General features: G+C 34.0%; 2 protein-coding genes across 4 annotated transcripts; both read right to left on the minus strand.

Moving 5' to 3' along the window:
• Window positions 1-107: 107 nt before the first annotated feature.
• On the minus strand, window positions 108-4,959 carry LOC120072554 (putative serine/threonine-protein kinase At1g54610). Its single transcript, XM_039024942.2, has 7 exons — window positions 4,320-4,959; window positions 3,804-4,088; window positions 3,137-3,454; window positions 2,426-2,647; window positions 1,737-1,837; window positions 1,180-1,285; window positions 108-750 (listed from the first exon to the last, which is right to left on the minus strand). The coding sequence occupies exons 1-7, from the start codon at window positions 4,668-4,670 to the stop codon at window positions 409-411; spliced, it is 1,725 nt and encodes a 574-aa protein (XP_038880870.1). The 5' UTR covers window positions 4,671-4,959; the 3' UTR covers window positions 108-408.
• A 1,003-nt stretch (window positions 4,960-5,962) lies between these two features.
• Window positions 5,963-10,045, minus strand: LOC120072867 (TSL-kinase interacting-like protein). 3 transcript variants are annotated; one of them, XM_039025393.2, is made up of 8 exons: window positions 9,916-10,045; window positions 8,958-9,148; window positions 8,550-8,716; window positions 8,204-8,442; window positions 7,910-8,117; window positions 7,111-7,530; window positions 6,463-6,582; window positions 5,963-6,363 (listed from the first exon to the last, which is right to left on the minus strand). In XM_039025393.2, exons 2-8 carry the CDS (start codon window positions 9,097-9,099, stop codon window positions 6,268-6,270), a joined length of 1,392 nt encoding a protein of 463 aa, XP_038881321.1. In that variant the 5' UTR covers window positions 9,100-9,148; window positions 9,916-10,045; the 3' UTR covers window positions 5,963-6,267. The 3 variants fall into 3 exon arrangements, with proteins under 3 accessions (XP_038881321.1, XP_038881320.1, XP_038881319.1); XM_039025392.2 differs by having other exon boundaries at window positions 8,958-9,186; window positions 9,916-10,036; XM_039025391.2 differs by having other exon boundaries at window positions 8,958-9,465; window positions 9,916-10,036.
• Between the last annotated feature and the right edge of the window lie 10,079 nt (window positions 10,046-20,124).

Raw genomic sequence — 20,124 nt, forward strand, 5'->3', positions numbered from 1 at the left:
ATTGTCTTCGCCTATACTTTTTAAGTACTGCCTTCCCATATACATGGGAAGTCTTTATATATCTCTATCATTGAATTTCAAAAGCTTCATCAGAAGCCAAACAGAAGTAAATAAATCAGTATAAAAGCATTTTACTTTTATATGAATCAGAACCAGCGTTCTTCTTCCATTTTACAACAGGATGGCAGAAATTTGAACAAATAAATGAAGGCATCAGTTTAATCAAACAGTGTCTGAAGGGGGCCAGAGCAGAGCAATATACACCCTAAAGTAAAAAACTGATTATTATGATTTTGTGTAATGAGTAACAAATAATATAGTTCATAACATGCATGTGCAGATGGGCATGAAACAATAAATTTGACTGGTTTAAAGACCATTTTCACTAGACTACTATTCTCAATCTGTTTAATGGTGCATGGATTGCTCATGAAGATAAAGGCTGCGAAGATCCAGTGTAGAAAGAGACCTTTGGTAGTAAGTCAATGCACTGCCTTCTTTGGGGTTGATGATGTCTGTGATGGAGGCCTGCAAGAGTGTAGAAGCCTGCAAGAGGTTCGAGTTTTTTATGTTCTTAACAGCATTAGGATGACCTTCAGTTTTGGGGGATCTTTTCCCATGCGATTGAAGAATTGGAGAAAGGGACATTTGCATGTTCTTTACATGCTTAAATGATTTAATACTTGAGGAAATGCTGCTAGAGCTGCTCCCCGTCCACCGGCTATAAGTGCTCGGATGTACAATATTCTCCTGAAAATTTCAAAAGAGTTGGTCTTTTTTTTTCTCTTATAGTTCCAAGCTAGGGAACGGTAGATGAACAAATTCAACAAAGAAAATATCTACAAATGATCCATTTTGTTTGTGATGTTTTTAGGGTGTACCAATCTACAGCAATATTTAAATTAGAACAAATGATGGTCCATTGGAAACTTTTATATCAATAGGTCATCTGAGTAGGTAAAATTGAATATTATGCATCTACTTCCACTCATCCTGATCTCATTTATGCAAAGGAAGTTTTAGCCGGCAGTCTCAAATTTCTGTCGTACTATAATCTGACAGTGAAAATGAATGGTTATTCAAACGAAGATTTGAAGAAAATCATCATAGCAATTAATCTTACTTCTTACTGATGTTATTTCTTGAGAGGAAAAAAAAAAAAAAAAAGGAGAATGGTACCTCTTTCAAAGATTCAGAATCTCTTGCTTTTGTTGTATTAGCTACTTGCTGAGATGCAAGATGTGTTTGAGAAAGAGATGAGTGCAACTTTCTTGAGCTTCTTTGCCTAGAAGATGAAGAGATACAAGTTTTAACACATTAGTAATGAATTTCCACTGCTCTGAATCATATACAACCATTGTTTTAAGAGACTATGGAGACGTTATATGCTGTTCTTTATAATCCTAAAAAAAATTAGATGCAGAATTTCACATCTGCCATGCCTCCATTCAAGAGAATAGTATTGGGTTCAAAACACATAAAGCAGTTTCAGTTCCACCTTTGGATTAAATAGGGTCATGGAAAAAAAAACGCAAATATGCTGCTTAAGGAACTTTTGGGAAGACACAAGCATGTGACAGAAAATTTTAACAAAAAGAATATGATTTATAAATTGGTTGTTTTTATTCTTTCTGTCACGTATAAGATGACCAACTAAAAATTGAAATGAGGATGATAAAAAGGAACAGGCTCGCTCATTCACATATTATAGGGTGTATCACTTTCAAGAAGCATACTTCTTCCGATTTCTGGTTTTAGCTGGCTCGTCCTCCTTGTCCTTGTGGTAAATCACCGGTAGATCTGAGAGCTCACATGCCAGTGGATATACACTAAAGAACTGAAAGAAAAAGATAGCTATGAGAATAACATACTAGAAAACTTTATCATGTATAACAGAAAATAATAATAGTAAAAGAAAAATGGAAGAGTCAACAAACTTTCTACCCAATGCTTTACCATGATTTTCCAGGTAAAATTAAGTTTTACAATCTTTGAGTTAAGGCATGTCTTGTCAAAAGAAGAGTAGTCAAAGCAACATCGGGTACTAACCTTTTTATTATTGGCCCTTCATCAATTCACAGGACAATGTGTTCGAAACTTCTAACCAAGATTCAAAGCTAATGGGTTTTCTTGGAAGATTGGCCCGTGAAAAGAGTTTAAGGTTTAGGGCATTAAGTTCGAGACAATAGTTGCATCACCTGATTTCTATTTTGCTGTATGATTAAAAAATACTTATTGATGAATGTCACCAAAATATAAGATTTTAAAATATTGTCAGAAGTTGTTAAGTTTGAACCAAAAACATATAGCTCTTTTGTTTCCATTTAGCTCCAAATAAATATTTACCAATTACCACGTTAACAATTACAAAGGAGTTGATCGAATGTGCAACAAAAATTACAAAGGAGTTGAAGTTTATACTTGCCTCACTTTGAAGAGCTGATGAAGCAGTGCCACGGCGTGCTGGGTCTAGAGAGAGAAGTGTAGTTAAGAGATGAAATGAAGGTGTAGAAAAACCTGAGAGAGCCTCTGGGAAACCAGGTTGATAACTTTGTGGTGGACAAAAGCTTGCAGGTAGCTTCATTTTGTCCCAATAATCCTTGGGGGGTGAACCACAAAGCTTCCAGATTTTATGAAGTTGTTCGACCTGAATAGGGATGAAAATACATGAATTGATTTCCAGTAAATCACGGAAATCCTTTAGAGAAAGAAATCTATCTAAAATATTTAAAAACTAATGGAGTATTCTATAATAGATTTATGAACCATTGTGATTTCTTCATATTGCAATCTTAGGATTTTGAAGACTGAATGAAAACATTGAACATAAACTGGCAAAACACACATAAAATTAAAATTGAGATCAGTTGAAGTCCAAAAGGCAGGGGGATCTAAGATAGCACCTATCTTTCTTGACAGGAAGAAAAATGAAATAAAATGAAATTATCCTGACACTATCTATACTTCCAAAAAAAAAAAAAAAATTTACACAAGTAGACTGTAGATGTTATAAGAAGAAAATAATTGCAACACCTGAAACATAAGAAAGTGAGTAACAAGAAAAAGTAAAATTCTCTTAAAAGTGTTCTGTACCTAAACATCTAAGTTCCACAGGTTGTGTTTAGAAAGTCTCTACCTCTGTCCTCCCAGGCAAAATTGGCTTTCCAAGAAATAACTCGGCTAGAAGACAACCTGCACTCCATAGATCAATACCAACTCCATAATCTGTAGAACCTAACAGCAACTCAGGAGCTCTATACCAGAGTGTAACAACTCGGTTTGTAAGGGGACGTCTTCGCTTAGGAATGAAAAAATTGGCTAGACCAAAATCTGCAATTTTTAGCATCCCACTTTTATCAATCAGCAAGTTGGACGGTTTAATATCCCGGTGTAAAATTCCCCGGTCATGGCAATGCTGAAGACCAGATAGTAGTTGCTGCATATAGGCCTTGACCTGGAAAAAGGAATGCAAAAGGAATCCTGATGCTCATAAAATGCTTCCAAATAAGAACCTTTACCCTCAAAAAAATCTTGATGTGCAAAACCACAAAAGTTGCGCTCATATTAAACACATGATTGCATGATAATACTGGTCCTAATACTGAAAGCAGAATGTCACTTAGTCCTTTTCAATACTAAAAGAATTTCTTCCCTTGATTGCCACATTAGTTATTGCATCTTATTCATGTACTTCCCAGATCAATTACGAACAACAACTTTCTGAAGCAAACAAATCTAGAAATGATAAGTTAATATTTATTGACCAATTGCTCTAGAGCTGCCAGGAACAGGTAAAACTATACCTGAGCTTCCCTGAGCTTCTTGCTGAAACGAGATATTATTCCAGTCAAGTCGGACTCCATAAAATCAAATACTAAATAAAGACTGTATGGCATTCTTGATGTGACTATTCCTTCGAGCTTGATGATATTGGGATGATCCAGCTTCTGCAACACCATGATTTCTCTTGCCATAAATTTAATACTATCAGAGTCTGACGTGTCAAATCGAACCTTTTTCAAAGCAACAATCTTTCCTGTGTCCCTGTCTCGAGCTTTATACACATTGCTGTATGTCCCTCGACCTACCTATAAACCACAGACATCAGATTAACACGAATTTAAATGATGGCTTCTCCCTTATCATCCTTGATTTTTCTTCTTCTGTAACCACACGTAGAGCAATGAAGAAAACTGGATGTAACGAAAAAGAAACTCAAATGGCAATATGCGACAAGAATCCTCTACAAATATTAAATCATAATAATAACAACGAATCATGAGCGAAAAAGAAGAACTAAAGAGAAACCTAATAATAACCTTAGCCAATTTGTCATATGAATCGGCCCCCTTTGGAACCAAACCAGCCAAAGCATCTTTAGGAATATTTTGAACAAGCCACTTCGGCCAACCATCCACAAGCTCTTCTTCTCCAACATTTTCAGATACACTGATCCTCCTCGAAACATTCCCAACATCAACATTCCTCTCCTTCTTCGTATCGATATAAACCACTTTCCTGACACCGCCATCATTCACAAGAGCGGAGCTTCTCCCAACCTTGGCAGACCGATTCCGATTGCCACCGGCGACGTAATCGCGTTCGGCATTCAACTTGCGGACGCCGCCATTGGGGGAATACTCAAAGGATCTTGACTGAACACAGCCCATGGATCGTAAAATACGAAATCCAGCACCGTGTGATGCGAATCAAAGTTTCGGCGAAAGCTAGGCAGCATAGTGATGAAAAAATGGGGAAAAAGAAGAATGTATAATGGGGGATCGAATTGATGACTCTGGTAAAGAAATTGTGATGATTCCATCGTCCGGAAGCCGGCAGGGTTTGGAATTATGCCGAAAGAGAAGATGATCGAATGGTTTTTGTGGATCTTTGAGATGTCCGAAGCAGTGTTGGTAAAAAAAAAATGAGTCGTACAATTTTGGCGGGTGAAACGTAAGGGACAACTGGAAACATTCCCTTGCTTGCAACTTGTTCTAAATTTTATTATTCAAATAAAGGCTTTTTTTTCCCAAAAAAAAATATTTCAAATTGAGTTTATTCGACATTAATTGACGTGAATTTCCTCTCTAAAAGTCAAAAATTCGAGTCTCATCCCTAGTTGTATTAATAAAAACAATAAAATATTATAAGGTTTTTTCCTTTTTAACTATGTAAGGCTTAAATCTCTTGAATATATATTTTGGTTATTGTCATTATTTTCTTTACTATAACAACTGAACTATGTTCATGTTGATAGTTATTGTTCTAATTTTCATGTTAAATTATGAATATGATCTCTTTAGTTTAAAGCTAAATTGTAGTACCTATGACTTAAAAAACTAGAATTAATCTCATAAATAATTAATATTGTTAGAAGTCACTAATTGATTGAGTAACCGATAATTAGTTATCTATGAGTTGATGAAGTAGTTTTTAAAGATGGATAAAAAATGCACGGGACATAAGTAGATTTAAGTTTTTTGAGTCAAGATTTATATATTGAGAAAACAAGTTCAATTTTCAACCACCAAAAAACAAAAATAATTGGAAAATAAGAAGATACAAAATACTTCTCATGAAAAGAAAAAAAGAAAAGAAAAAGAAACCTTCAATGTGTAAAATAAGTACACTAGTCACAAAAGAGAATAATTACATCCATTCCTTTGCTCATTTGACAAATTAAACATACAATTTTAAGTGCACATTATTACATAGAAACCATTCAATTCCATTTGTTTTCAAGCTTATCTATAGAGCTTACAGATGCAACTTAGAATATATTTTTCTCATTCTCAATAAAAACATTTCACGTCCAAAGCTATTACTACCACTGTGAACATAATATATATTTCATGACTAAAAGAAACATAGCTCAATCAACATAAACTATCTACTTAGTATAAGGTTCGAGATTCAAATCCCTCCACCTATGGTGAGAAAGAAAGGACCAAAAAAACTGTAATTTTCTGAACAAAACCAGAAGATTTGGCAACTATATTTTCCTCAAAGATTTAATTTAATTCATGTACTCTCTATCTATACACCCTCTCTCTGCAAGCGACATATGCCTAAAGTTCACCCAGATCAATGCAGCTTCTGTAATCACAATACATGGATTATTGACAAAAGCTACAGAATAATTTCAAGTGAAGAATCTTTACAGTTGCAAGAACATGCCAAAGTATTTGCAAATGAACATAAACATAATTGTATTGTTGACCGAGATCTTTACTATGCAATGTTGTAGGATGGAGTTGGTTATATATTCTATCTGACAAATCCACTCATGCTAAGACCATCACTGCTGGAGGAGACCTTACGGGAAACAGGCAAGCCAAGGTCAAAGGGTCCTAAGGAATCGCTCTGTATAGAACAGCAAAGGGAATCATTAAAAACTATTTGACAGAAAAAGAAAAGGGAGAAGGGAAAAGAAAAGGGGCCACAAATTGCAATCAAGAGTACCCAATTGATTCCTGACAGCCCAAGGCTACTTTCATCAAGATAAACCCGCGAACAGAACGTAAGATCAGTCTTGGATTCTTTACCAGCAGGATCTTGAGAAAGCTCAGATCGGCTATGGGCCTGTAACAAGATGGTAATGGTAAAAGTCAGATTTTTTTTTTCTTCTAAGAATACATAAATATAACATTATCTACTGACCTAGTTTTTAGATTTACAGGTCATTTAACCTGATATCGAAGAAAAAGATCTTAAAATTTGAACTGGAGGGACGTGTGCTTAAAATGCATATAAGATTCTAATTATATTATGACCTAAACTTGATAAAACTGAGTTTAGTTATTAACAGTTACACACAACAAATAAAGTATCTGTACATTTAAGTCATGAATCTTTCCCCTTAAATTCTAGACTTCATCAATCAAATTTTCTGTCACATGTTCCTACCATAAATGGTTGTAAATTCATAATCCATAGTTCATACTTCATAGTAAATAAACATGAATAAGGTCAATCAAACTGGAACTATCTGATTACTCAACCAGGAGCTATCGACTCCCTATGATGCTATTAACCATTTCATCTCTAGAACAGACGAAGTGGAGCCAGAAAGAGGGGAGGAAAAAAAAAAGAGGGAAAAAAAGGGCAAACCTGAGGTGTTTTAGGAAATTTGAACAACTTGGAATCTGCATCTTGGAAGGTGCCCCCAGCATTAGCATCTAGAGAAAGAGTATCTTTGCTCGATGAAGAGAGTCTTTTCATGGCAAATGCATCACAAGTTTGCTCAGCATCCAAAATGGACGAATGTTGATCATTATGTGGCTGCTTTGGAACTCCAGAAAATCTCATCTGGACCGCAGCAATGCATGCATCAAGGGAATCAGTTATTACTTCAGCTGGCTGCACGCTTGCATTGCCCCCTGTTATCTTTGAATCCCAGCTACTGCATTTTCCCATTAAGGAAGCTTCAGAAAGGAGGCCTCCCATGCTTATGCTTGATATACTATCTAACTGCAGGATTCCACATGCTGATGACAACTGATGACCAGAATCTATCGGTGGCTCATTATCCTAGTTCAAATAGTGTTATCAAATTTCAGAAATCATAATATTTAGTCCAAGCTACAACAGACTTTTAAATATAATCATTTGGTTTGCCAAGAAAATAATAACAACACCCACGCTTGTCGCTGGAGTCGGTTGTAGTGTATGCCTCTTGTATGTTTGCTTAATTTCACATCAATCATCAGTGTAACAAAAGCAAAGTTTATGACCCTTATCAATGCGTCACAATGTTTACAATACGCAAATGATAATGGTTCGTTTCATAGACCTTATAAGCGATTTGAACTGGGAAAAAATCGTGTAAATTTAATTACAGTATTAATTTGTTATCTTGTAATATGTTCATTTAATATTTTAACAAAAAAATGGAAGTTGAATATAATACCAGCGAATTAGTTGGACAATCCACAGTCCTCTCTGGTGCAGCTGTGTTATTCACTTCATTCATATTGCTTGACTTGATGATCTCGTCCATCGTTTGCTCAGATTGTTTGCCTTCCCCATGTATGCTTTGAAAGGTACTACTGGAACCTTTCTCCAAGCCTTTCGAGGATGAATGAAGTTTAGGAATGGATGTCGAGACCCAGCCATATCTTAAGGAGGAGAATAATTTCAATTAACATATTTAACTCAACTGAATAAATAAATCATTAGCAAGGCAAATGACAAAACTGGGCACCTTAAGCGGAAAATTGAAGGACCACCAACAGCTGCATAGACATCTCCAGCACTGATATCACAATCTTCCAGAGTCCATTTTAGATCACTGACAAGACTTGATGGCTTACTGTATGGAAAAAGCGTGAGCTCCCCTCGTTCTACATTAGAACATCCCCACTTGCTAATAAGATGGTTTAATACCGAAGAAATTTTCTTTCGAGCCCTTAAAGTCAGTTCCAAATGTGGATGATGTCCATCCTACAAAAATAAAAGCCACAGTTTTGTCACATCTCAAATATGAACTGAAATACAGATATCATACTGGTCAGTGCTTAATCATCAATGTTTTGTGCTCGTAACAACACCTTTTCCATTGCCATGCGGGTCTTTTCATTTATTGGAAAAAGTTGAAGCTTGATCTTTGTGCGAGGATGGGGCATCTGTGTGGGACAAATATCAATAAGAGGTGTCCACTCTGTCACTTCTGCTGGATTAGCTCGATCAACTGAACTCTGTGAATTCTTCGAGTTATCTGCACTAGATCAAAAGTCTATAATTCATTAACAACAGTATTGTAAAATAAATAAAGAAAATAACTGTGTGCAAAGAAATTAGTTCTTCTTTTTCACACTCGGACAGCACACATAATTGTTCCATGATAATGCAGGAATATCAGTTTAAGACAGAAAAGGTTCCCCAGAAAAGAGGCAAAAATCTTGGGAGAAATAGTTTGTATTGAACAAACAAAATGAAATAAAAGTATTTGGTTGAACCTTCAATGCGTGCATTATCGAGAGCTTTTATCTCCTGAGAAATTATCTTTCTAGACTTCTGACCTCCAACCGTGCCAGCAGATTTCACGCACCTTTTCCCCAACTTCTTTGCCCTTCTATTTGGGCGCCTGCCTGTTTCCATTATGTTTCAACTTTCCAGCACTCTGTAGGGCTGAGGAGAATCACTTGCTCTATGTATCCAGAAAAAGAAAAATTAAGAAGGCAAAACCTGAAACGGCCAACAGTCAGCAACTTCATCATCGTATAAACTGTGTTTTCCATTCGTGAAAGATGCTACACAGGAAACTGCCATATTGTTCGTGCAATTGTATCCCTTCTTTTTTTTCATCCAGAAAACCCATTTACATATTTTCTTTATGGTTCTAATCCTCCCTACCCCATAATAACGATGATCATGTACACCATGTTAAGTATCGACAAAATCAAGTAGTCCCATCACTGCCATAATATAAACAATAGAAATCCCCGTACTAACTTGGCAACGCACCTACCACAGAGAAAGGGATCAGTAAATTTCCAAGCGTCCTTAAGGAGAACTCTATACCAAAAATCAAATATAAATCACGCATTCAAAAGCCCCCAATTAGTATATCAATGGTTGAAATTTATGATCAACCAAACCCAGATCTATAGGTCACAATCAAGATACTAATACATAATGGTAATAAAGCATACTTTGGGTCATTGGATTGCAGGGCATAAATTGCAGCTGGGCATCGAGAACTACTAAAATTCCACACAAAAAGAACCAAATATTCAAATCAACAGAACAAAAATCACCATTAAAAGCGACTAAACAGAAACGAAATATAGCAAGACAGACATATTGAATCCAACTAGAAAGAAAAAGAGAAGAAAGCGAGGACAACACAAGGAGGTAGCAATCGAGATGGATAGAATTTTGGAAGAAGAAATCGGTAGATGGCGAAAAACATACAGTGAGGTCAGAATCGTTCGTCGGAGAGGCGTTCTGTTTGGGAAAGATTTGAATTAAGGCGTGAAAGTGATAAACGCGGGAAACAGAAAATTTTCAGATGAATCGGTTGCAGTTTCGCCCAAGGTTTTCGCTCTCTCCCGCTTTATATATTCCACTATTCCACAATACAAAGTGACGATTTTGCCCTCGTTTCATTTCGAGCCGGCGGTAACAAGACGATACAGTACATTACGACATGAGTTTTTGTAGTTTGATTAAATTATACGAAATACCCTTGGAATTTGGGTATATTACAATTGTGGTCAGTTTTGAAATTTTTCGTCGAGCATTCATATCCAACAACTGTATGAAACTACGCTTGTCACCTTTTTTTATAATTTTTTCATATTGTTTTTATATTAAACTTAGAAATATTGCTTACACCCTGAATATATTTGTTTTGTTATCTACTTGTTAATATTTTTCATTCCACAATCTATAGCTTTTTTAAAAAAATAATTATTAAAAAAAACTTGTTTTGTGTTTTTTTCTAGTTTGGTTGAGGATTAAAAAAAGTTTTTAAAAAATATGGGAGATGAAAAATCATAGGAAGTAAATTTGGAGGAAATCAGCACGATTTCAAAATATATAAAATAAAAATAAATCTTGTTATCAAACATAAATTTACTATTCATTTTAACTCAAAGTTTCGCATACTAACCAATGGCCTAAAAGGAAAAGCATGAGTTGATCTCTCTAATTGAGGCAACATTTATTTATTCAACTTTACATGTGGGGAGGATTTACTCTTTTCGGTTTGGTTTCGCTCCCTTCTCGTACTATTCCTCCCTCATTAAAAAGAACAACTGACTTTCTCGATAACCTTTTTGAACGTTCGTCTTCGCGTAGCGATTTGAAAAAGGGGTATATATCTCTTGTAATGGTTTCTACTATTCTAAAGATCGAGAAGGCTGGCCTTTTAGCTCTAGTTAACAAGACAACCCACAACCAGAGGATTTCGTCGAAAAATGGATTATTTTAAATTTGCATGACCGAATCGAGAACAACCCCTGCCTCGTGGGTCTCCAACTTGAAATTTTTTATTTCGAATTGTATCTCTACAAAAAAAAAATAATAAAAATAGCGAAGGAGCAAATTTCAAGGTCCATTGACTTGCTAAAACAGTTTCCAGTATGCCTACCTTGGATTTAATGACTAATACAGATCTTTTGCTTTAAGATTTCACCTGAGTCAAAGAGGTTCATATCCTAACCTCTCGGGGTTCATCTATGGTCCCTAAATGAATGGGTTGGATTTCGTCCATGATGGCTTGAGCCTTCCTTTTCCTCTCATTTTCCACCATTTTCAAGAGTGAATGAGGAGTTGCAGCGATTCGAGTGGTTGGTGGCCTCTTTATCTTCGAGAGTTATAGGTATTTGTTGTTGTATGAGTGGTAGTAGCTCACGCTCAAAACTCCTTGGACACAAGTCCTAGTCATTGTGCAGCAGTCCATTCCTTGGCTTTGCTGGCATAATTTGTACTGATGATTGGTTTGTTCGACTAAGTGTTCTGTTCCGTTCTCCTTTTTTAACAGAAATAGGTTAGACATTAAAAGCTACTTAAACAAACTATAAAACACACCACCAACGAAAGACTTCTTCAAAACTAATCACCTTTTATTCGTTCACTCGTGACGTGACAAAAGCTATGAAACCATCCATGGGAGAGACTAAGCTCATGAATCCAATGGTTAAAACACAGGACTTACCCACGATGAGAAGGACGGCCTTGGTCCAATGCCACTAAGAAGCCAGAGTTTTGGCCTTCCGAGAGTCCCAGCACAGAGCGTCACCTCTCATTGTCATTTATTTTATATGAATGGTGTTGTAAATATGTCATACATTTCTTCCAACTTTAACATATCAAACTATTTTTCAATCTTCATTTGTTATTTGAATTTTTAGACTATTCAAACAGTCTCTTCCATCTATATAAAATTTCAAAGTGTTGAAATCAAATATTTTAAAAGAAAATCAACTTGCAAAGTTTAAAACCTATTTCAAAATTCATGAGTATTTTGTATATCTAAATTCAAATAAACATGGTATTTTTTTGTCATAGATTTTTTTAATTAAACTTACAAATATTACTTATATCAACAAATTTGTTATCCATCTTTTATGATATTTTCAAAATGCAAGTCATGTCTTGCATTTTAGAAAGGTAAATAGCTTTTAAATGCTTTTTTTATTTTTAAAAATTGACAATTAATTCATATGTTTTTTTTTATGAAATATTAAAATGAACGTAACAAAAAAGTAAGAGAATGAGCAAATTTTAAAAATTATAAACCAGAGCAACTATTTGGTTTTTAATTTTTAGATTTTGGAAATTAAATTTATAAACACTCCCTCGTTTCGAATTTCTTGCTTTGTTAACTACTTTCTACTTATGTTTAAAAAAATTAAACAAAAATTTTAAAACTATAAAAAGTTAGAATTTAATTAAAAATTCAACTATTTTACTTAAGATCGAGGAAGATCATCCTAATAATTTTGGAGGAAATGGACATACTTTTCTAAAATTTAAAACTAAAAACAAAATGATACAAAGAAGGCATTATGATTATCAAAGCTGTTGCTAAAATTCAAATATTGTTTCTAAATTGTATTTTACTACCCAAATATACTCCTTTATTTTCTTTTGCTGAGCCCTAGATTTTATACTCAACCAACACAATTAGCCATATCCAAAACATCACTTTAATTATCATGCTAAAGAGAAAAATAAAGCATCACTATTACAAAAATAAATAAAAAGAATAATATTTTAAAAGAATAATAAATTTGGCTTTTGGCAATTTTGTTTTCAAGAAACTATTGTTGTGTATCATCATATTTAATAGATGATATATTTTTCGAAAGGCTGGGGTTTAGGGTTTATGAAAAAACATACAACAAGGTCAAAAATGTTGTGCATGAAATTTTAGAGGAAATGTTGTTGATTGGTGTTGTGGCTTTCTCAAAATGTAAACATGTGGCTCACATCCTTGCTTGAAACTACTTTATTTATTTATTTTTTTATTTTTTATTTTTTGCCAGCTTATTCCTCCATTATGGAGAAAGAAGCTATTTCTTGGAACTGTAATTATTCAATTTGGCTCTCATCTGCTTTGAATGTGGAGATTATTGGTTCTACTTAATTTATTTGGTGTTAAGTCCTCTTTTTTAGAAAAATTAGATGATATATTTTTTTTTTTATGTTTTATGGTTATTGGTCAAATATATCGATTAATTTTTAATATTATATTGATTCTTTCCATTTGCAAATATACTAATGTATAGACAAATGTTTTAATATTTGAAAGGGCAAGCAACTTCTTAATTCATCGATAACTCTATATGTTGTTTTAATTATTGTGATAAGAAAATTGAATAACGAATGAAGATGTGTGCATAACATTGATGAATAGAACGAAACGAAACCATAACAAAAAGAATTTGTATGCATTTTATATACCGATTATAAAGTCTATGAAAATCTAGAAATTAAATCCAAAAAATACATACATACGTGACTCGAATAGTATACTGTTTCTTTCCCTCTTTTTTTGAAAACTCGAATAGTATACCATTGCTCGAATTCTAAGTAGATAAACATTACATGCAAATAAAATTATAGTGCTACAATTTCAATTATTAATTTTTTACTTCTTATTCATATTTGAATATCATTTTACTTAAAAGAAAGATCTCTCAAAACATAAATTGATTTCTCATATCTTACACTCTCACAAGTTTTCATCATCCTAAAACAAATACTTATTTATAGAATTGTAGAATTATAGCTTTAAATTTTGAAAGAAAAATAAAACTTATCAACAACTAATTTAGATATATACTTTAATAAAAGGTGAGAGGTTGTAAATTTGGAGAATGGTAAAAAATAACACTATCAAGTTTTCACTTTTCAAAACTAGTACGTGTTTTTAAAACACTAGTTAAACTAGTTTTTCTCTGTCCATTTTAAGCGAGATCGACCACCGAAATTTAGTTAAAAAATTAACCCTTTATAACTTGTCGATTGTTTCGGGCCTTGTAGGTGAAATCTCGGGCAATATTAATATCGAATTCTTCTAATTTTTTTATATATTATATAATCTTTCCAAATCTTATATCTTTTCAATTTTTCTTCAAATTCACTTACTTTTACCAAATCTTATTTCAAATTTTTATCTTCATTTATGTTTTCACAATTATACGAGCTTCTCAATTTCCAAATGGATTCACCAATTATGATTTTTCAGGTGGATCTCAAGTGTACCGTGATGTTTAAATTTTGTGAAAAATCAAATTTTACAAATAAAAATTAAGATTTGGAAAATATAAAGAATCTCCGTGTTTGCCCAAGATTTCAATGGGGAAACCCAAGATTTCAGTGTTAATTTTGCACGAGATACACCGAAATTCTTTATATCTCCAAGTTTTACTTAAGTTTTAGCAAAATTTGATGTTTAGACTAAAAAGTTTGAAAAAAATAGATAAGATATGATATAAAATTTGGACATAATATTTAGAAAATTTGATAAAATCTCGGTGAAATTTCACCGAAAAAGCCTAAAATAATTGGTAAGTTAGAAAAAGTTCAATTTTTATGTAAATTTTAGTTGTCAATCTCGGACGAGATTGACCAAGAAAAACTATTGTAACGAGTTTTTAAAGAGGATGCTAGTTTTGAAAGATAAAAACTTAAGGAGACTATTTCTGACAATTTTCCAGTATGGTTGATTTTTTTTAAAAAAAAAAAAATAGTTTGAATTTCCATTGTTGAACTACCAACTTCTTATTATTTTAAATATTCCCTCATGCTTTTCTTAATAAATACAAGCAATCCCTGTGGCAAAAAACAAAAGTCAACTAAAACCTAATTTTTTAGACTACTAAAACCTAATTCTCCATTTAATAGTTTTCTTCCCTTCATTCTCCATCTTTTAAGTACAATAATTGCGAGATGATGGATCAAGCCTCCAACTTAAAGGAAGGATGTTATTCTCTCTATTTTGAAAGTTCGAAACCATAATTCATTTCATCTAATATAGAAGGGAAATAAAGAAAAAGTTAAATTATTATTTAGGAAAAATTGCAAAAATTACCTTCGTAGTATGGTGGTAGTTGTATATGAAGGAACCTTTGAAGTTCCTTGAGCGGAAGCATGGAGATCGATCCAAAATTTATACAAATGTTATGCATAATCATAAAGTTACAACATGCAAACATAAAGGAAATGAGAGAATTAGGGTGAGAGTACTAACACTTGAAGAATGATCTTCTTCATGTATCCTCTTCTCCAAAAGATCACGAATTTAATACCCCACAATGGACACCACCACTTGATTGCCTCAGTATTCGCTGGGTGATAATCCAAGAGCTTTGTGGGCTCTATCTATTTTGGATGAGAGAGATTTTTTTAGAGAGATGAGAGGAAGTGGTTCTCATAACGTTTTTGTGGATCTGTGTTCTTTTTGTGAAACCACACCAGAAACAAGAATAACCGCTCCCCCCACCCTACTATCACGTATTAGAGAGAAAATATGGGGAAGGAGTTACAACTCCCTCCCAAAATGATTTTTAAAACAAAATAAATTTATTTTATTTATTTTCATAAATTAATTTAATATATATTTATATGATAACTACCTTATCATATAAGATATATTAAACTATATGTTATATCAAATATAACATATAACCTATAGTTTCTATATTGTATTCATACAATATAACCTATAATTTCTATTCTCTCACCAATGACATTTAATATAAATCTCATTTATATTAAATTTAATTATATGAATCAAATTCATATAATTAATACTTGAATCATATTCAAATGTTTATTTTTTCTCAAATAAATTTTATATTATAATTTATCAAATACATTATAGTAATTATATCATATATAATTAGATTAAATTAATTACATCACATATAGTTAATTCCCTCAATTAATTTGAACAATTCAAATTAATTCAAAATTTGATTCTCATTAATTCTAGTTGAGCTATATAGGGGACCTCATGGACCTGTAGTTTGAGGCTCTAACAGTACATGAATAATTAATTAAACTTCTTTAATTAAATTGTTCACCATCCATTAACTATCAGACATTCCACTAAAAACCGATAGTTGCACTATTCGCACTACAAATATATTTATGTGTCCATTGGATATAACCAATCAACAGTATGAGATGCTTCACAAATTACTTGTAAGTACAGTTAGGCCAAAATTACCGTTTTTCCTCTGTAACTACATTTTAACACATAAAGATTGTTTTTCAACTTTGCAGAACAAATATTAACACCATTCTTTGAAATAAATACTTTATTTACAGAGAAGTTACAATATGAATATTCTAACAAACACTTTACATAAATTAAGTTCCTCTTCAAACCAACATATACATTTTCTAGTAAAATATATTTATTCTATAAAATCAGCTGGAGACCTCCCACTGCCACAACTGAGATGACGTGCCCAGTTCTAGCCCACATCGTCATCTCTCCAGCTTCCATTTTCCACCAGAAACTAATTTTCTGAAATGAAGAACAAATGTGGTTAGTAGTGCCTGAATCAATTATCCAGGCCAAATCATCATTGTCCACTAAACAGGTTTCCAAAACAAGCAAATCATATTTACCTTGCTTGACCTTCTTTTTTTCTACCAAGTATTTGGGACAGTTTCTCTTCCAATGTCCCTTTTGGTTGCAATGGAAACAGATACCCTTTATAACCTTGGCTTTCTTACTCTTTTGAGCAGCAGCTGGTGGATTAGCTTTCCCTTTTCGATCTTTCTTTTTCTTCCAATTTTTGGTGTTAGAAGAAAAAGGCACAAACTTCGTCTCATAGCTTGAACCTTTGTGGAACTTCTTAGAGGATGAAGCAACATTTTCTTCACCCTTCTATTCCTTGGTTTTCATCAAGGATTGGAAGGTCTGTAGCTCGTTGAGCAAGGTGGTCAGGTTGTAGTCAATCCTGTTCATAACAACATTGCTACGAAACTATGGGAAACTTTTAGGTAAAGATTCCGGAATGAAGCTAACCTGACTGGCTTCACCAATTACGGACTCATTCATCTTCGCCACGTTGAAGTGAACTATCATGTTGAGAACACGTTTGCGAACAGATGCCTCTTCTTACATACGGGCATTGAAGATGTGTTTAAGAGCGTCGTGCCTGAGTTGTACGGACGGCTGTCTGAACATTCCCCTCAGGGACTCTCAAAGGGAAGAAGAAGCCTACTAGCAAGAAAAGCAAGAAAACCGCTACAGAGAAAGGGAAATGTTTCCACTACAACGAACAAGTGCACTGGAAAAGAAATTACCCTAAATATCTTGCAGAGAAGAGAGCAAAGAAAGTTAAACAGGCTGCTTAGATCCTGGAGACCGTTTGTTCAGCTCATCCAGTAGGAGAAGTTGCTGATGAAGATGTAATTACCTGTTTTAGTTAAATCTTGTAATGAACCTATTGTACATATTTTGTTTTGAATGAAATGTTCATTTTCAGGAAATACATTTGTTCTATCTCATAGCAACTTCTGTTAAGAATCAAATTATTGAAAGTCATTTGCAAATATTCAGAATTAGATGCATTCCCTATATAGTTTAATTAAAAGCTATTTGTGTTGGGTTGATGCCCTAAAGTCTCATGTCATGTAGTTTGTAAACAGTTTGTACGAACGTTTGTGTTGTATAATATATGATATTTTACTTCACATCTTGTATTTTGCTCAGTTGCATGTTTTATTTACTTTACCACAAACCAATAAATTTAAAATCTCTAGTTATCTGTATGTAACTCAAGCATGTATATGGTGACATACAAGTGGATCATGTCTTGAATGATAACCAAAATGGTTTGTAGTATATGGATATAGGAGGGAAACCTTATCTTGGTAATGCTACAGATGTGGCCCCCTTTGTGGAATGGTCACAAGTGTTGTGACTTGTCACAAATGGCCTGATCCTGATCTCGTGTTGAGGACATACGAGCGGGGGCGTCCTATACAAAGAGTTTGTATAAGATTTGACCACGAAGTGTTAATGTCTCGTTATATAACACCGTTCATGACAGAGACTTCACTTCACTAAGATGACCATAGGTAACATGACCTCAATCCTGAGTGAGTTGGGAACTCCTGCCATTGAGGGCGGTCCTTTGATTTGTATGGGTGCGAGTGGCTAGGTCGCCGATTCAAACCTACTATTTTAGGGATTCGTCTGATTTGGGAGCTGGAAACTCAGCTACACAAGATGGAATTCAATTAGTCCCGAGGCAGGGGTAAGTAGATAGATAGCTCCCTTAAGGGTTGATTCCAGGGCTTGAACGATGTGGCACTACACACCTTCTCTTGGCCCGGGAGGTGTTCACACATAGTTGGACTATGTTGTATTGTTCATTAGAGGAATCTGTGATACTTAAGGAGTTATATGTAACTAAAGGGGTAAAATAGTAATTTCGCCCAACTGTACTTTTGAGCATCTTTAAAGGTCATCATACTCATGATTGGTTATATCCGATGGACATTGAAATATATCTATGATAAGAATAGTTCAGCTGTTGGTCTTTTGTGGAATGCCTGACAGTTAATGGATGGTGGATCTCGTGGCTAAAGAGTTTAGTCAGCTATTCAGGACCCGTTGGAGCTTCGAGTCACAGGTCCATTAGGTCCCCTAGGTAGCTTGGATAAAGTCAAGAATCAGTGTTTGGGATAATTTGAAATGTTCAAATTGACAGGAGGAAGTTCGATTATATATGATATAATTGGACTGGTTAATTACATGTGATATAATTAGCTAAATGTATGAGATACATTATTTTGGAGGAAATTAGATATAAATATGATTTATATCAAGTAGAGGAGAAATTACTATAGTAGATGTGTGATATCAAACTATAGGGTAAAAATATAATATGATTATATTTATTATTAATTTAATTGGTTAATTATATGATAATTAACCTAAAATCTCTCTCGGACATGCGTTAGTGGGAAAACGAAATCGATTATTGTAACTGAAGAATAAAAATGAAATTTGGTTTCATTTTTGAAGGGTTCAAAAAAAGATCGGAAGGTTTGCTTTGGTGTGAAAAAATAATCGATCGCTTAAACTCGAGAGCCTATATGATAATCGCTAAGCACCTAAACGATCGCACACTAAGTCTTAAACAATCAGTTAGCTTTCCTAAATGATCGTATAGTGTGTCGTGATTGCTAAACGATCGCCTACTTTTTTTCTAAACGATCGTTCAATAAAATCTGCACGATCGTGTAGTTTTTCTAAGCAATAAGCATCTAGCTATGCAATAGCTTCTTATTCGCTCCCACTTGCTTATCGTCTACACGATCAGTTCTTCTTCTTACCTCTACCAAACTCACCAAAGACCATGCTTTGGGTTCTCACTTCGAGAATACCTAGGGCTCTTTTCTGGTGGTGTCGTCCCCGCTGCGTTCATTTGTTCGTGGTTGTTCGTTCTGCTATAGCCGATGCATCTACTAGGTGTTTGAACGATCGGATAGAGGTCTTCCGCTGCGTTGAGTTCCATAGTTAGAAGAGCATCTTCAACTGGCATGAAAACTCTCTCCCTTGTTATTTTGTTGTTCAAAGCATACTGTTAATTACTATTTGTTTGCATAACTGTGCATTTGAATGTATATGGTGTATTTCAGTCACGGTGAAATTGGAGCGATCCGAACCGCTCATGGAACTCTTCATTAAGAGATCCTTCAATTTGTACACTAATATGTTTACAATGATTCTCTCGGCTAAAGTGTTTGAGAATCATCTAGTAAGACTAGAAATACCAGAGGTTAATAACCTAGGGCAAGTGGGAGAAATATCTGGTAAGATACTGAATGGTAAAATCATGGGTATGGGATGCCCTAGTTTATTATATTTCTCTATAAAACTTAGAAACTCAGTCTTATATATCAAATATATAAGTTACCACTGGAGTTTTAGTCCAAGTGGGAGTTTGTTGGGTTTTATGTCTTAAAACTCGTGGTTTGTAAACAATAGAACTTATTCTGAGAATTCAATAAAGTTGTTATTGAATATATGTTTTTTAGAAATCCAATAAACCTAAGTTCTTTGACTATTATATGAGTACTTAAACTTTATGTGGAGACATACAAGTGGATCAGGTTCAAAAAATAGTCAAAATGATCTAT

The sequence above is a fragment of the Benincasa hispida genome, chromosome 3 (genome assembly GCF_027475165.1).
Source record: "Benincasa hispida cultivar pf3 chromosome 3, pf3_genome.v1.1, whole genome shotgun sequence".
NCBI lineage: Eukaryota > Viridiplantae > Streptophyta > Magnoliopsida > Cucurbitales > Cucurbitaceae > Benincasa > Benincasa hispida.

Coding starts and splice junctions, on each gene's coding strand:
- LOC120072867 (XM_039025393.2), bottom strand. CDS start 9,099: ATGGAAACAGGCAGGCGCCCAAATAGAAGGGCAAAGAAGTTGGGGAAA. Junction 8,717..8,957: donor CGATAATGCACGCATTGAAG/GTTCAACCAAAT, acceptor GATCTAGTGCAG/ATAACTCGAAGAATTCACAG. Junction 6,583..7,110: donor AATTTCCTAAAACACCTCAG/GTTTGCCCTTTT, acceptor ATCTTGTTACAG/GCCCATAGCCGATCTGAGCT.
- LOC120072554 (XM_039024942.2), bottom strand. CDS start 4,670: ATGGGCTGTGTTCAGTCAAGATCCTTTGAGTATTCCCCCAATGGCGGC. Junction 2,648..3,136: donor TTTTGCCTGGGAGGACAGAG/GTAGAGACTTTC, acceptor ATCCCTATTCAG/GTCGAACAACTTCATAAAAT. Junction 1,286..1,736: donor AAAACCAGAAATCGGAAGAA/GTATGCTTCTTG, acceptor TTCATCTTCTAG/GCAAAGAAGCTCAAGAAAGT.